The sequence below is a fragment of the Primulina eburnea genome, chromosome 8 (genome assembly GCF_022965805.1).
Source record: "Primulina eburnea isolate SZY01 chromosome 8, ASM2296580v1, whole genome shotgun sequence".
Taxonomy (NCBI): Eukaryota; Viridiplantae; Streptophyta; class Magnoliopsida; order Lamiales; family Gesneriaceae; genus Primulina; species Primulina eburnea.
The window spans coordinates 28,868,488-28,885,837 of NC_133108.1; the positions used below are offsets into that span (position 1 = coordinate 28,868,488).

General features: G+C 37.3%; 2 protein-coding genes across 5 annotated transcripts; one reads left to right on the forward strand and one right to left on the reverse strand.

Annotated features, from left to right (window-relative positions):
* Positions 1-2,623: 2,623 nt before the first annotated feature.
* Positions 2,624-5,070, forward strand: LOC140839358 (vesicle transport protein GOT1-like). Its single transcript, XM_073206007.1, is given in 7 exon segments — positions 2,624-2,654; positions 3,062-3,093; positions 3,095-3,154; positions 3,248-3,328; positions 3,424-3,521; positions 3,627-3,708; positions 4,785-5,070. Coding segments are annotated over 7 exon segments (423 nt in total). The 3' UTR covers positions 4,824-5,070.
* A 20-nt stretch (positions 5,071-5,090) lies between these two features.
* LOC140839357 (constitutive photomorphogenesis protein 10-like) lies at positions 5,091-8,235 on the reverse strand. 4 transcript variants are annotated; one of them, XM_073206005.1, is made up of 6 exons: positions 8,085-8,235; positions 7,941-7,980; positions 7,264-7,475; positions 6,182-6,255; positions 5,792-5,939; positions 5,091-5,425 (listed from the first exon to the last, which is right to left on the reverse strand). In XM_073206005.1, exons 3-6 carry the CDS (start codon positions 7,472-7,474, stop codon positions 5,328-5,330), a joined length of 531 nt encoding a protein of 176 aa, XP_073062106.1. In that variant the 5' UTR covers position 7,475; positions 7,941-7,980; positions 8,085-8,235; the 3' UTR covers positions 5,091-5,327. The 4 variants fall into 4 exon arrangements, with proteins under 4 accessions (XP_073062106.1, XP_073062105.1, XP_073062107.1 ...); XM_073206004.1 differs by lacking the exon at positions 7,941-7,980; XM_073206006.1 differs by lacking the exons at positions 7,941-7,980; positions 8,085-8,235 and adding an exon at positions 7,553-7,920.
* Between the last annotated feature and the right edge of the window lie 9,115 nt (positions 8,236-17,350).

The following is a 17,350-nucleotide window of genomic DNA, read 5'->3' on the forward strand; positions in this document are numbered from 1 at the left end:
ATCAAACTTGTGAGAATTTTCTCTCAACTTTTCAAAACTTTTAGCTTTGTCAAATCAAATCAAACTTATCAATGTTTTTAACTTTGTGGCGTTTGTCGGTCGTTGCTTGTGCGGATTGTCGTAGGCGAAGTTCTTCGAAGGTTCGTATAGTTTTCGATTGTTTATCCTCGTGTTTATTTGTTGCTAAACTCTTGCTAGTTTAGAGGTGAATATCACACAATACTTGAATCAAAAGATCGGGAAAACACACGGATCTTAATATCGTAATTGAATAGAGGGTGCGATTTATTTTTAATCGTGTTTGCTATTTATTCGTGTCAAGATTCACATCACCAATATAACCAGATAATGGTCGTGAGATTGGTGTGGAAAGTGAGTAGTAAATGAGCAATAAATGTGTGTATTTAAGATCTGAATGAAGAATAAATGCAAAAAGAGAACCTGATATTTATACTAGAGGATGTAATGATGAGCTCGTCCTTTGTGCTGCTCATTAATTATAGTAGGACGGCTGATTATACCCTATTATTCTAACATGTCAAATCCCATACTAGTCACATCCAGCCTACCTGATTATCAACCACTTGGATTTGTGTCAGAAATAGGTCGGCCGCCCACACCCTACTCTGTTGGTATAATTAATGCGGTACTGATATCGAAATGGCCCCTGGAAGAGAGCTTCCCGAGAATTGGCCTTAGAGCCCGGGCATCCAATAGTCCGAGGATAATATGTCCCGGGTGTTCCATGGTCCGGCCCTTTGATGGGCCTCTTCATAGATTCTTCCTCTCAAGCTATACCTTCAATGTCTCGGGCAGCCCGGGATCCAGACTCCTGCGTAGATTATCGTATTACTGACCCAGATCGCACATGACCCGGATTAATCCATCTTTCTGACCCGGGCACTATCCATGGTCCGGGACATCCCGAGCATTATCCATGGCCCGGGACATCCCGGGGTGTCATCAAGTGCTATATATAAGTATTTTGTGAGCAGTGTTATAAATTTGTTTATCACTAAATTCATCCATATTTCATTCATCAATACTTTTCTCATTATAACTATTAGATAAAATGTATTCTTGTTCTCAAAGAGAACATCCATAGGGATATGTCTATCATAAAAATATTTGGTTTGGATAAGTTTATCTGCATATTTTATTTTATTAATTTCTTCATCAAAATAATTCTTATTATTTTCAAACTTTTTATTAAGAGCATTTTAGAAACAGAATACTTAAATTTAAAATCTTTTATTTCTGAAGGGGATTGAATAGAAGAAAATGCAATAGAAAAAACAATATTAGTTTCTTCTTTAGTTTGTATATGAACATCAGGTTTAATTTGATTTATAACTGAAATAATTTTATCAATGTGATCTTTAAGATAAACAATTTCTTCTCTTATTATTGTAAGATACAGATTTGTATAATTCTATTTTTCAACTATTTGATTAATATGTTTAACAATTATTTGTATCATATCATTATCAATTTTTTTTTGAAAAAGCAGTGAAATTTAAAACTTTATTATTTCTTATATAATAAAATACTGTTGTGGAGGATAAACAGATTTTTGAATCTGTCCAGAAGAAAGTTTGTAATTTATTTTAAGAACATAAATGTAATCTATAATAAATGTTGACAAAAATTTGTGTGAGACGGTCTCACGGGTCTTATTTTGTGAGACGAATCTCTTATTTGGGTCATCCATGAAAAAGTATTACTTTTTATGCTAAAAGTATTATTTTTTATTGTAAATATCGGTAGGATTGACCCGTCTCACAGATAAAGATTCGTGAGACCGTCTCACAAGAGATCTACTTATAAATGTTTTAAAAAATTAAAGAACAGAATGTACTAATTTATTTTGATTTTCACAATATTTATAAAATTTTGTAACAATATATTTAAATTCTTGTTCAGATAAACTTTTAAAATATGATTATGTGAAAGATTCTTATTTGAGTTGATAAAATTCTGCATTCATCTTCGCTCTATAACGAGATCCTTTAGTAAAATCAATTTATGATTTTTTATTCATTAAATATTAAAAATCATTTATAAAACTGTATCAGATACAATATAACTATTAATTTCTTTTATTATTTAAAAGTTATAAATTAAAATTAGATAGAAAAATTTATTTTGATATAATTATATTTTATATAGAAAATTATTATGCATAAAAAAATCTTTATATAAAAATTTAATGTGCGTTAATATAAATATTTCCAGGAGGGGTATTTCAGACATGGGAGGGGAGATGATCTGCGAATAACGAAATGCAGTCGTTTCAGTTGTAAAGTCGTCACAGCGCTCATTGATATGGAGTGATTGCTTCCCTTTGGACGTTGAAAACTGAAATAACTCGAGCAATTCTATCTCAGACTCCAGATATTCCAGGAGTTAGGAGGTAGGGTGCTAGATCTTGTGATTGTTTTGTTTCTAACCCTAATTTTTTGTGTTTCGAATTCGTTACCAAGTAGTAACTTGACTGTGTTCTCACTGTACATTTTTTTTTCTGTATTTTTATTGTGTAATTGATATCTGATTTATGTGCAGAGTGGTGCGAAGTTTCATTTCGGATTTGAACCATATTGTATCTTAATCATCGGCTACAAAGATGATGTCCTTTGAGATGAACGACCGCAAAAGTATGTTAACCTATTGTTCTTAATCTATTGTCCATAATTTCTACAGCGTTCTGAAACTCTTTTGCGTTTGTGTGCTTGTGTTTGTTTGTTGCATATGCTATGTTTGGCTTGTTGATAGTTGATATGGAGCTTGTGTTATTAGTTATTTTGTGGATATTTTTCATATGATTTGCCTTTGTGTTGATGAAATTTTGAATTGTTTGTTGCTTATTTTCAACCGTGAGTGATGTGAATATCGTTCCTTTATTTTTTCTTTGTTTTCCAATGAGAATATTTTCTTTCATGGTTATGGTGAATAATAGGTCAAGCAATTGGATTTGAGACTGCTAAATTAACTTATTTTTGGTGAATAAATTTTTTGATGTGGTTGATTAAATCTTTTTTCGTTATCTGATGTAATGAAACAGAAATTGGACTTGGTTTGACGGGTTTTGGAGTGTTTTTTTTCATTTTTGGGTATCATTTTCTTCTTCGACAAAGGACTACTTGCGATGGGAAATGTAAGTCTGATTTTGTATTAGGCAATCAGTTGTTTTCACTGGTATATTTCTGATCGTTCATTTTGCTAATATTGCTTATGTTTTCTAAAACAGATCCTCTTCATATCCGGGGTTGCATTAACAATTGGACTTAAATCGTCCATGCAATTCTTCTTGAGGTCTTCAAACTTTAAGGTTTCTTTGCCATCGAAGACTACTCTACATTGTTGTTGTTTGTCACCATTTTTATTTCTTTATAATGATCTTATATGTTTTGTCATGTGTTGCAGGGTTCTGTCTCATTTGGTGTTGGCTTCTTCTTAGTCATCATTGGATGGCCTGTGCTAGGAATGATTATTGAGTCATATGGATTCATTGTTTTATTCAGGTTTAACACTAGCTATGCATAAAGGATGAACTGTTAACTTCTATTTGGTTTAATTTCAGTCTTCTTAGACTGAAAAAATCTTTGTTAATTATCGTTTATTTGCAGTGGCTTCTGGCCAACAGTGGCTGTTTTTCTGCAGAAGATACCTGTTATTGGTTGGCTTTTCCAGCAGCCTTTTGTCAGAACGGTATGTATATATGGATTTATATTTTAGAGAACAGTAATTTATTATTATGATTTCATTTTGGAAAGAAGATGATCTTTTGTTTAGTTGTATTCTTGTAGGAACCGTTTACTAAATTTGATTCCCTGAATTTGTCCGTGTTCGGAAATATGATAAAGTAACTCAAAGTAGTCGGTGAGGGAATGATTGTTTGTATTGAAAATTTTGTTACTGAATTGAACATTGTTATCTGAAGCTTATATTTAAAATTTAATAATCATCTACAATATACTTAAGCTGGGTTGCCAAAACGCCTGATGGAATCTTCTTTTCTGATTTGTTACAAAATCCTGATGGGAACACCAAAGATAAAAATTACGTAATGTCTTAGCAGAAGGTTATCCTTCCAGATGTTCTTCGGTGTTGAAACTTGAGAGTGTTGTTAAGAAATGTATCTGTTTTTTCGTTTTGGGTCTAGTATTTCTTTGAAGTTTTGTTTGTTTATCTAATTCATTTTTTAAGCAAAACTAGAGGTTCAGATGAAGGTCACTTGTTCATTCTTTGAATTCTGATTTGCAGTGGTACCAAATGTATGCATTATATATTTACTGTTGCATGCACCAATGAAGGGTTCTTGTGGCCAATATGCTTGGGAAGGCATGATGATCAATGGTAGAGATTAAATATAACTATTAGAAGGTTAATCGGTTTCTTGTTAATATGAAAGTAAAAAAGAGATCAGTTTAATTTTTCACTAGATATTTTGTTCGAATTGTTCTTATTTGAACATAAACTTGGTAATAATTCTAAATCCGACTCTGGGATTATTATTTGATGCTTTGATGTCAGCTCGAAAATGAGCAACATAGAATCACAAATATCGGCCGTTACCTAACCATGCTCTTTTTAATTTAGAGGGTATTCATGCATTTACTTGTGCAGAATTTTTGCAGTTTTTTCCCCTTTTTCATCCAGTAAAACTTTTCTAAACGCTAGACAAATTGGTTACTTATCTGTCCAAGTTTCGCTTTGGCCAAATATTATCTTTCACATGTATTGCATCATATGATAACACATGCTTGATATATTTATTGTTGCAGTTGATTGAACGTTATCGAGGTAAGAGAGTACCCGTGTAATTGTGATAGAGAAGAGAGAAGTTCAAGAAGTGGTGCGTCAGGCCATTTGTAAGTCCTGGAAAATGCTCTGCGATCAACGTTTTTGTAAGCTTTTGAAAGTATAATATGTTAGACCCACAATGTGGGGTAGATTAGTTCTTGTTGATCTTTTTAACCTCGTTCTTCTAATCAGTGCAAGACAAAATCATTTCTTCTAGCACTGATTGATTTTACGTAGGAATTTAGCAATATATGGCTTTGTTCATTCTCTCCGTTCTTTAATAAGAAGTTCGTTTGGATATCCAGGGAATAAAAACCAAAAAAAGAAAAACAATTTGCGTTCATTTAGATGTGCATGCTCTTCCTATGCCATACTACTATCTATCTATCCATAAAAGCGTATAATTAAGTGAGGCATTTCCGGTATCACTCAACAAACGAGATGAAAGTTCAAATTAATCCAGTTATAACTTCTGGACACTTGAGTTCGAGCCTTCCAAAATAGGCCCCCCACTTAAACGTCAGCTACTTTGCAAATCTTAGTGTCCACTGTGCAGCTTGTTCGTCGTGCTTCGCTCTGTCAGCCAAGTATAAGTTGGCAATACTGGGAACAAGTGGTTTATCTGCAAGAAACATTGCATGTTAGTAATTAATACTACATGTGAATTGCATGTAACTAACCAGCAAATGGATGGGTTGTACTTCTGATGCACAGGACAACCAGTATCTATTTGCATTCCAACGAAAGATAATAATGAGCTTGTAGCATAAAAGATACATGCTATTGATCCTGCCAGGTATTGCGTGAAACTAGGAACAGAGAAAGGTCTCAAAAATAAAACTCACGAAAAACAATGGCCCGAGAGCATACAGACCCACCACCTTACATTCTCAGAAAGCAAGGGAAGTACTTGTGGTCCGCCCTTCTCTTCATTAATCACTCGAAAAAAGAAAGAAAATGAGTTTATTCAAAGTTTAAAAACACTCACAGATATCAGGGCTGGTGAATATCGATCTGAGAGCAAGCAGAACTTTTGATATTGTTAGAGCCGGGCTCCAACCATCTTTCAGGATATACAAACTAACATTGCCAATAGAGTCAACATTGCAATGGTAAATGCGGGTTTTGAATACAACCTGCAAGCCTAAAATCCAAAGTCAGAAAAAGTAAAGCTAAAGAATTCACAGTGTCAGACCGTGATTCATCCGTTGAGGGTACCTGCCACTTTTATTCAAAGTGTATGTAGATTGTCTCCCGAATTAAATAAAATAAGTTACATTTAGATGGATGGATTTGGAGCTAGAGATTTCGAATTCATAGTAACAAATCCATTGGTCTCTCCAAACTCAACCTCAATTTAAATGCTATGCCGCATTACCTTAGGAGGCTTGAATGGATAATCGCTAGGAAAGGTTATATCTAGGAAAAATATGCCTCCTTCGTATGGTGTCCCTACAAACATTTGAGAAGCTCAATTAGATCTGTCACATTTAAACAGAAAAAACCCATGCTAGGGCAACAAATTTTATATATATGATTTGCTCAATATGTCCAGCAGATGAACCCATTCTCAAATCGCATTATAGTTATTTTTCAGAAGCTCTGTCTACAGCAGACATTAAAGAGAAGGAAAAGGATATATAAAGAAGCGAGGGGAAAACATAGCTCTCTCATTTGATAAAAGAAAGTATAGATGAAAACAGAGCGCCGGACACGAGTTTGCGAACGTATGATTCCTTTTTTTTTTTTTTACTATTGTACATCCATAAAATACGTACAATATTTCAAGGAGAGTTCTTGCTGGGAATGGTGGAAAGAGAGTGCACAAGTAATCGCTCTGTCCATATCTTTTCCAATTTATTTTCCAAGATCAAGGTGAAACCAGTAAATTAAGGGACTCCAGAAAACATACTAACCAAATGACAACGAAGGTTATAATACCACAACTTGTTGCTATCCAAAGTACTCCAACAATAACAAACTGTGTCATGATTGGTAATTGTTATCAAAAACTGGACAACGATATCTACGTTTATACTACAAGAAAATGCGACACTCATATCTGAAAACAACCCACCAAATTTTGAGCACGCGATTTTTTAGTAGGAGAGGAAAACAAACAAGTGTATGAACAAAATCCAGTCACGTTTCCTTTTCGGAAACATAATTATCGCCTATGAAATTTCCATTGAACTTGGATGATCATCATGATGAATTTGGTTGATTACATCGATCTGACAATTAAAATATATGTTGATTTTAAATTTCTTTGAAAGCCAAACAAAGAGAGTATTTTCTATGAGATTTAAAACAGTGGAAACAGACTATCATATACGATTTCACCACACACAAGGTTCAAATTGAGGAATTCCGTGGATGATACTAGCTTGACACAACCATACAAGCATGCCCAAGACTGAATAACAGAAAGTTCAGATTTAAAAGAAGGCAAAAACAAACCAGGAGGACCGAAAAGAGTGGCGACCCAATGATAGAGATTATCCCCTTTGGGGCCGGCAGAGCAGTCAGCAGGAGGGTCCATGCTGAGCTCCGACATCTCTTTCTGAATCCTCTTCCCGGACGATGAGACTGAAGTTGTCGATGGCCATGATCGACCACCTCCTCCTCCACTGCTACCTCCTCTACCACCTCCAGCTGACATCATCATCATGCTGTTATTATTACTCATCTTTAATTATATGTTTCAATTGACTTGTCAACCTTCACTGAAACCAGAACAAACCCTTACAGTAATCTTTCTTTATATATTCACCACACCAAGAATTTACAAGCCTTTATGTTCATGGCAATATCTTTTCCACTTCCGTTTTGCCGAGGCAAACTTATACCTTTAAGACTTTATCATCGTCATCATCTCACATTCTCGCTAATAGCGGAATCGAAATTAAGAAATAAATTTCTAAACTAATGGTACAATAAAATTCGAGAGAACAAAGAAAGTGACCAGCTAGATTCAATATAAGATGAATAGCTGTCATATCAGCCCTCAAATTACTCAATTCTTCGGTACCCAAGACCTAGAAACCCCACAATTGTTTTTATAAAAAAAGTAAACTTCTACTCCATGTCGAACCGAGAAGGAATAAAATTAAACAAAAAAAATCCTGTTTTCTTACATTGTCCTTTTGCTTAAAGTCAATCCTTATGCAAGGTACTCTTCAAAACAGGTAAAAATGCAAAAAACTATCTATCAGCAATAAATAGCAACCAATATGAGAAATACATTATATAGCGCAAATGAATAATCTTTAATCGAGTACCTGAAAACGAAAAAAACACTCAATTTTCACTCCAAGAGAGGTCGGCGGTTGTGAGCGAGGATTGAACTCAATTTTGATGGAGTTTCATGAAGCTCTCTGGTCAAGCTGGTCCATTGTTCCAGTTGGAGTCAAAGTTTCATTATTTTTTTATATTATCTAAATAGATTTTTATGGAAAAAAAAATTACTACTTTACTTAATATTCATTTATGAGTGAGTCTCATGTGGATCTGTGAGACATGTCAATCCTACCCATATTTACAATAAAAAGTAGTACTCTTGGCATAAAAAATAATACTTTTTCATGAACAATCCAAACAAGAGATTCGTCTCTCAAATATGATCCGTGAGACCGTCTCACACAAATTTTTGTTTTATTGTCAGATTTTATGAAAGTATCTTTATCAATTTTTATTTTCTCTGGCGAAGCCCTGTCATATTATACGAACTAAAATGAATAAAATAATAAGTTTTTTTTTGTTCCATTATTATTATTATTATTGTTATTATTATTATTATTATTATATGTTAAAAAGTGTGAACTATTGATAAAATTTCACGCGTTGAATTGTAAAGGTTATTCTTAGTTTGTATATATTTTAAAATAACTCTAAAAGATAGGTAAATATGTTTTTGTAAACTAGATTATTATGATAATGACAAAATAAGAAAACATAATATATCCGGGATATCATTGATAACGCATGCAAAAACCAATCAATTATGATTAGCATAGAGTAAAGTCTTTTTATCATATATATCCCAATTGACTATATACTTATTGGTTCATCGAAGATAGTAAGAATTCGATAGTCATGTGAAATACCTTGGAACATTCATAGTAATATCACATGTGCAACTAGTGAACTTTTTTTTTTCCCTAAATCACATATCTTACTATAGCCTGAGATTTCATGCACTATGATCTTACTAGATCACATACGATATCCACCTCTGTAAGCGATTTGTGACACCTCGACCTAATTTAAAAAAATACAGCGGAATTTAAAATTTTTACTTGAAGGGAGAAAGGATTCAAAATGCATTACCATAAAATATTTACAACCAAAATAAATACATGATCATTCAAATGATATAACAAAAACATAAAATATCATTCCTATGATCATGTCCAAAATGCCATCAAAATATCATCTCCTTTCCATCCCTCTATGCATATGACTCCGGCCCACAATCAAAGTCCCGGTCCGTCGCTCTTATCTGCATCACATGAAATAACTGAAATGAGTATAAAACTCAGCAAGTGGAACTCTTACATAGCAATGTACATATCATACTCTGAAAATCATGACTTTGAAAACATTAAATACCATCAACTCTGAAATATGAATATCATAGCATGAATAATAATAATAATAATAACGATGGTATTTCTCTTTTCTCTGGTATGGATTGACATCTATATAGTACCTCTGTCTCTTACCTATATCCCATCGATATAAATCGACAACTCTGAGGGATATAAGCCTATGGTCGTTGATCAACTAATTGCATGCAATCTCTGACTATGTATCTATCAATCCAATAAATCAATTTGAATTCTCTCTTTAGCATTTCAACAAACACTTTGCAAACTCTTTTCTCTTGTATTCCCTTTTCAATAATTGAGACATAAAAAATGCCTCCAATATACATAACAAGTGTATCAATACATAAACATGAATCGAATGAAGGGAATAACACATTAAAATCATTGAAAAACAATACATATAGTATCATGTGAGCACAATAAATGAGATTCCACTTACTACACTTGCAATCTCTTGATTTTAATCCTTTGATAGTAATCCTACACAATAACCCATAAATAACACCATCAATAACCCAATAATCAAAAACCCATGTCAATTAATCCATAAAACCAACAAAATCAACAAACCCATATCATCTCTCACCCCAAAACCAAGAATAATCATACCAAAAGCTTACCTTAGCTTCCTAGAACCAAGAAGAACTTTGATCTCAACACCAATCACCAACTAAGAGCTTGAATTAAAGAAAAGAAAGGAAGAAATGAAGAAACCCTAGTCTTCCCAAGAGTTGGAATCGAGATGGAGAGGAAAAGAAATGAGGGAAATTAACCAACTTATCCATTTAAGCACTTAAAATCTCGAAACACGACTTCACTGTTCATCACCGCGGGTGCGGTAACCCTTGCACTGCGGGTGCGCTAAGCTCACGGCCTCCCAACCAAAAATCTGGAATTGACGACCGCGAATGCGGTCCTTAACTTACCGCTGGTGCGCTGCTTACACCGCGAGTGCGGTACCATAAACACCGCGGGTGCGGTGAAGCTACGGGAAAAACCATCACATTCTGAAGCACAAGAGCGTGGGTGCGGTCCCCTCTCGGCCAAGACAAAAACTAATGCAACTAAAATCGAATCGAAACGCTGATACAAAACAACCACCATCAATGAGCATCAACAAGGCCACAAAATAAAGATAACCAACCATACTATGACCCATAAACACAACTCTTAACATCTAAATCAAATAACCCAATAAACATACGAAACTTAAACCGTACCGTACACCGGGCTAGGCTATTACAATCTCCCCTCCTTAAGGGAATTTCGTCCTCGAAATTGACGTCACTGCACGAACAACTCAGGATACTTTTCTCTCATCTCATCCTCCGGTTCCCACGTGGCCTCTTCGATCAAATGATTCCTCCAAAGGACTTTAACGATGCCGATCTCTTTGTTCCTCAACACTCTAACTCTGCGGTCCAAAATCTGGACTGTAATCTCTTGATAGGTCAAATTCGGCGTCAAATCCAATGGCTCGTGGCGAAGAACATGAGAAGGATTCGCAATATACTTCCTGAGCATAGATACATGAAAAACATTGTGAACTCTGTCAAAATCTGGCGGTAGGGCTAACCTGTAAGCTCGATCACCAACTCTATCCAAGATCTCAAATGGACCAATAAATCTCGGACTCAACTTGCCCTTCTTGCCAAACCGCATCACACCCTTGAGAGGTGCTATCTTCAAGAACACATGGTCGCCAACCTCAAACTGCAACGGTCTGCGACGCACATCTGCATAGCTCTTCTGTCTTGACTGTGCTGTCTTCATCCTCTCTCGAATAACAGCAACAACATCAGCTGTCTGTTGGACCAACTCTGGACCCAACATCTTCCTCTCACCAATTTCATCCCAATACAAGGGAGATCTACACTTCCTGCCATAAAGAGCTTCATACGGTGCCATGCCAATAGTAGCTTGGTAACTGTTATTGTACGTGAACTCAACTAAAGACAATTTGGAATCCCAGCTACCAGGATAATCGATAGTACAAGCTCTGAGCATATCCTCTAAAATTTGAATAACTCTCTCTGATTGACCGTCGCTCTGGGGATGATAAGCTGTACTGAACGCTAACCGCGAACCCATAGCTCTGTGCAAACTCTTCCAAAACTCTGAAGTAAATCTAGGGTCACGATCAGACACGATCGACACAGGAACACCATGAAGTCTAACAATCTCTGCTATGTACTCATCGGCATACTGGTTCATGGAGTACGTCGTCTTGACTGGAAGAAAGTGCGCTGACTTGGTCAACCGATCAACAATAACCCAAATGGAATTAAAACCTTTCTGCGTCTTGGGAAGACCAGTCACGAAGTCCATCGTAATATGCTCCCATTTCCACTGAGGAATCGGCAATGACAACAATGTCCCAGCAGGTCTCTGGTGCTCGATCTTCACCTGCTGACAAGTTAGGCACTGAGAAATAAACATGGCGATATCTTTCTTCATACCTGGTCACCAATAAAGTCGACGAAGATCCTGATACATCTTGGTGCTGCCTGGATGTATCGAATATGGCGCGGTATGAGCCTCAATAAAAATGTCTCGCCGAATATCATCACCAACAAGAACACAAATACGGCCTCTGAAAGTCACCAAACCATCTCCATTCATTCCAAACTCTGAGTTACCTATCTCCTCTGCTCTAGCTCTCATCTCTGCCAACTGAACATCAATGGCCTGCTCTCTACGGATCCTATCCGTCAAAGTAGCCCGAATAACCAACGCTGAAAAATGCGCAATGGTCCCCGGAACCACCAAAGCTATCTCCTCTCGCTGCAAGTCTACCAACAACGGCTGCTGAATCATCGAACTCAAAGAAGAACTCGACTTACGGCTCAAAGCATCAGCTACAACATTCGCTTTCCCTGGGTGGTAACTGATCGTCACATCATAATCTTTGACAAGCTCTAACCACCTCCTCTGTCGCATGTTGAGCTCTTTCTGAGGGAACAAATACTTCAAACTCTTGTGGTCTGTAAAAATTTCACACTTTTCGCCATACAAATAATGTCTCCAAATCTTCAGGGCGAAAACCACAGCTGCCACCTCCAAATCGTGCGTAGGATAATTCTTCTCATAGTCCTTCAACTGGAGAGAAGCATAGGCTATGACCTTTCCACGCTGCATCAGCACTGCACCAAGACCCTTCTTCGACGCATCGGTAAAAACAACAAAATCCTCAGAACCACTGGGCAATGCAAGAACAGGAGCTGTCGTCAACTTATCCTTCAACTCTTGAAATCCACTCTGGCAATCATTGGACCATCGAACTTCACAGTCTTCCTCATCAGATTGGTTAAGGGCAGGGCAATCTTGGAAAAATCCGAAATGAAACGACGATAGTAACCCGCCAAACCAAGAAAACTGCGTACCTCTGATACAGTGGTAGGGATAGGCCATTTTTGAATCGACTCTATCTTGACCGGATCAACAGCTATACCATCCTTCGAAACAACATGGCCTAGAAAAGAAATCTGCTCCAACCAGAACTCACATTTCTTCAACTTAGCATACAACCTCTTCTCTCTCAGCAACTGAAGAACAACTCTGAGATACTCTGCATGAAGCTCTCTGGTCTTGGAATAGATCAATAATGTCGTCGATGAAAACAATGACGAAGCTATCCAAATACGGCTTGAACACACGGTTCATCAGATCCATGAAGACCGAAGGAGCATTGGTCAGACCAAAATACATCACAAGAAATTCATAATGACCGTACCTGGTCCGGAACGCCGTCTTAGGGATATCAGACTCCCTAACCTTCAACTGTTAATAGCCAGATCGCAGATCAATCTTCGAGAACACGGTAGCCCCTTGCAGCTGATCGAACAAATCATCTATCCGTGGCAACGGATACTTATTCTTGATAGTCACTTTGTTGAGCTCTCTGTAATCAATACACAGCCGCAAAGACCCATCTTTCTTCTTGACGAAAAGAACCGGAGCTCCCCAAGGCGAAGAACTCGGTCGAATGAAACCTTTATCCACAAGATCCTGCAACTGCGTCTTCAACTCCTTCATCTCTGTAGGGGCCATTCTGTACGGAGCCTTGGAAATAGGAACCGTACCTGGAACTAGATCAATCACAAACTCCACATCTCTATTCGGCGGTAAACCCGTAACATCATCCTCAAATACATCAGAGAACTCTCTCACAACATCAGTATCATCAATATTCAATTTCACAATCTTATCCACATCCACAATAGAAGCCAAGAACCCATCACATCCTCTAAACAACAACTTCTTAGCCTCAAGACACGAAATAAAAGGAAGGACCAGCGAAGTACCTGCACTGGCGAGCATACCTTCCCTATTGCCATCATCTGCAAATGACACCGTCTTAGCAACGCAATCAATCACTGCACGATAAGTCGATAGCCAATCCATGCCAAGAATAATATCAAATGCAACCATTGGAATGACAATCAAGTCGGCATAAACCACTCGCTCATCAATTTGAACAGAGCACGCATACACAATAGATGTCGGGCACAACACATCTCCCGAAGGCAAAACAACATTGAACTGGAGGGGAAGAACAGAAGGAACTATACCCAAAGATCTCAAAAACAATTCAGACATAAAAGAATGAGTAGCACCTGTATCAATCAATGTCGTAGCTACTCTGCCTGAAATTAAAATAGTGCTAGAGATCACAGAAGAATCATGGTTTATACCTTCCTTCGTCATGGTAAAGATGCGACCCTGAACCTTCTCTTTACTCGCTCCTCTTGGACAGTCTTTGGCAATGTGGCCCGCAGTGCCACATCGATAGCAAGTGCGAGTGCCGAATCTGCACTCTCCCCGATGATGCCTGCTGCACTTGGGACACAAAGGCTTCTCGGGATCAGATGGAACTGCCGGTGGTTTCGGACTCGACTCTATCTTGCCTTTCCCCTTGATACGATCTTTGCCTCGCTGACTCGAACCCTGACCCCTCTGAGCAATGGCCTGCTGTCTAGCCTGTCTCTCCCTGGCAATGTCTTTCTCGTCTTGCTCAGCCAACAACGCCTTAGACACAATCTCCTTGAATGTCACAGCCTTCGACATGTTGATATCTCTTCTGATTTCTGCTCTAAGGCCTCGAATGAAATGAGCACCTTTGTCCTTGTCGTTGGAAGCAATATACGGGGCAAACAGACAACCCTCCTCGAATTTGAGAATGTACTCATCAACATTCATTCCTCCCTGACGAAGGTTCAAGAACTCAGTCACCTTCCTAGCTCGAAGTGCATCTGGGAAGTACTTATCATAGAAAAGATCGGTGAACTCTTGCCACTTCAAAGCCGGTAGATCAACACTAACCTTGGTCGCATTCCACCAAATACGTGCAGCCTTGACTAACATGAACACTGCACAACTGATTCTGTCCTTGTCCTCGTAGTTGAGATGATCAAAGATAGCCTCGAGTGCCTTGATCCACTCTACGGCCACTAACGGATCAGTGCTTCCTGAAAATTCCGGTGGATCCATCCTCTTGAAAGCAGTAAAGATGCCATCAGTAACAACTGCTTGAGCTACTTCACTTGACCTCTGCCTTGGCCTGCACCTTGCATACGAAGCAACTGCTGAATCTGCTCACTATGGACCTTGGCTTGCTCTTTCAACAACTTTCCGAACTCATCGACAACTCTAGAGGAAGAACTATCCTCACCCTCTACGGCTATCCTCTTAGGAGGAATACTCTACAATGTGCTCACAAAATACAAATCAATAAATAACAATGAATAGATGTAGAAGAAGACATACCTCGGACTGTTGAAAGTAGACGAAGTCATATGCATTGGTCCGAAGAACGGTGCTCTGATACCACTAAATGTGACACCTCGACCCAATTTAAAATAATACAGCGGAATTTAAAATTTTTACTTGAAGGGAGAAAGGATTCAAAATGCATTACCATAAAATATTTACAACCAAAATAAATACATGATCATTCAAATGATATAACAAAAACATAAAATATCATTCCTATGATCATGTCCAAAATGCCATCAAAATATAATCTCCTTTCCATCCCTCTATGCATATGACTCCGGCCCACAATCAAAGTCCCGGTCCGTCGCTCTTGTCTGCATCACATGAAATAACTGAAATGAGTATAAAACTCAGCAAGTGGAACTCTTACATAGCAATGTACATATCATACTCTGAAAATCATGACTTTGAAAACATTAAATACCATCAACTTTGAAATATGAATATCATAGCATGAATAATAATAATAACGATGGTATTTCTCTTTTCTCTGGTATGGATTGACATCTATATAGTACCTCTGTCTCTTACCTATATCCCATCGATATAAATCGACAACTCTGAGGGATATAAGCCTATGGTCGTTGATTAATTGCATGCAATATCTGACTATGTATCTACCAATCTAATAAATCAATTTGAATTCTCTCTTTAGCATTTCAACAAACACTTTGCAAACTCTTTTATCTTGTATTCCCTTTTCAATAATTGAGACATAAAAAATGCCTCCAATATACATAACAAGTGTATCAATACATAAACATGAATCGAATGAAGGGAATAACACATTAAAACCATTGAAAAACAATACATATAGTATCATGTGAGCACAATAAATGAGATTCCACTTACTACACTTGCAATCTCTTGATTCTAATCCTTTGATAGCAATCCTACACAATAACCCATAAATAACACCATCAATAACCCAATATTCAAAAACCCATGTCAATTAATCCATAAAACCAACAAAATCAACAAACCCATATCATCTCTCACCCCAAAACCAAGAATAATCATACCAAAAACTTACTTTAGCTTCCTAGAACCAAGAAGAACTTTGATCTCAACACCAATCACCAACTAAGAGCTTGAATTAAAGAAAAGAAAGGAAGAAATGAAGAAATCCTAGTCTTCCCAAGAGTTGGAATCGAGATGGAGAGGAAAAGAAATGAGGGAAAGTAAGCCAACTTATCCATTTAAGCACTTAAAATCTCGAAACACGAATTCACTGTTCATCACCGCGGGTGCGGTAACCCTTGCACCGCGGGTGCACTAAGCTCACGGCCTCCCAACCAAAAATCTGGAATTGACGACCGCGGGTGCGGTCCTTAACTTACCGCGGGTGCGCTGCTTACACCGCGGGTACGGTACCACAAACACCGCGGGTGCGGTGAAGCTACGCGAAAAACCATCACATTCTGAAGCACAAGAGCGCGGGTGCGGTGGCTACCAAGAGCGCGGGTGCGGTCCCCTCTCGGCCAAGACAAAAACTAATGCAACTAAAATCGAATCGAAACGCTGATACAAAACAACCACCATCAATGAGCATCAACAAGGCCACAAAATAAAGATAACCAACCATACTATGACCCATAAACACAACTCTTAACATCTAAATCAAATAACCTAATAAACATACGAAACTTAAACCGTACCGTACACCGGGCTAGGCTATTACACGATTGGTGAATCTCAACTAGGATGCACTGAATCCTATATGTTTCGTAAATACAATTAATCTGACAACTTGATGGTCCTCATAGAGCCAGTAAATGAATCAAAGCATAGTACTACTTTATAGAGCTCAGTGTTGCCTCAGGTCATAAACACTAGTGGTGTATAACCATAACCATGAGCTTCTCCACTAAAAAAATAATAACTACTTGGAAAGTTCGATTAAAGGTAGTTTGATGAACTCATCTTACGAGTGCCGATCTAAATATTTGAACATATCTATGTTCATACTAATAAAACGTGGTACACAAAATCATAAATGCTAGTGTTGATATGCTTTTATCTTCGTTTTAATTGGCCAAATCAACTATAAATGTGTTTAGAATATATAGTAATTAAAAACTTGTTTCATTAAAGCCAACAAATGTATGATTTCATATTTTATGTACTATATTATATTCAATATATTTATCTATGCATGTTTC

Coding starts and splice junctions, on each gene's coding strand:
- LOC140839357 (XM_073206003.1), bottom strand. CDS start 7,492: ATGAGTAATAATAACAGCATGATGATGATGTCAGCTGGAGGTGGTAGA. Junction 6,256..7,263: donor CACTCTTTTCGGTCCTCCTG/GTTTGTTTTTGC, acceptor AAATGTTTGTAG/GGACACCATACGAAGGAGGC. Junction 5,426..5,791: donor ATTCACCAGCCCTGATATCT/GTGAGTGTTTTT, acceptor TGTTTCTTGCAG/ATAAACCACTTGTTCCCAGT.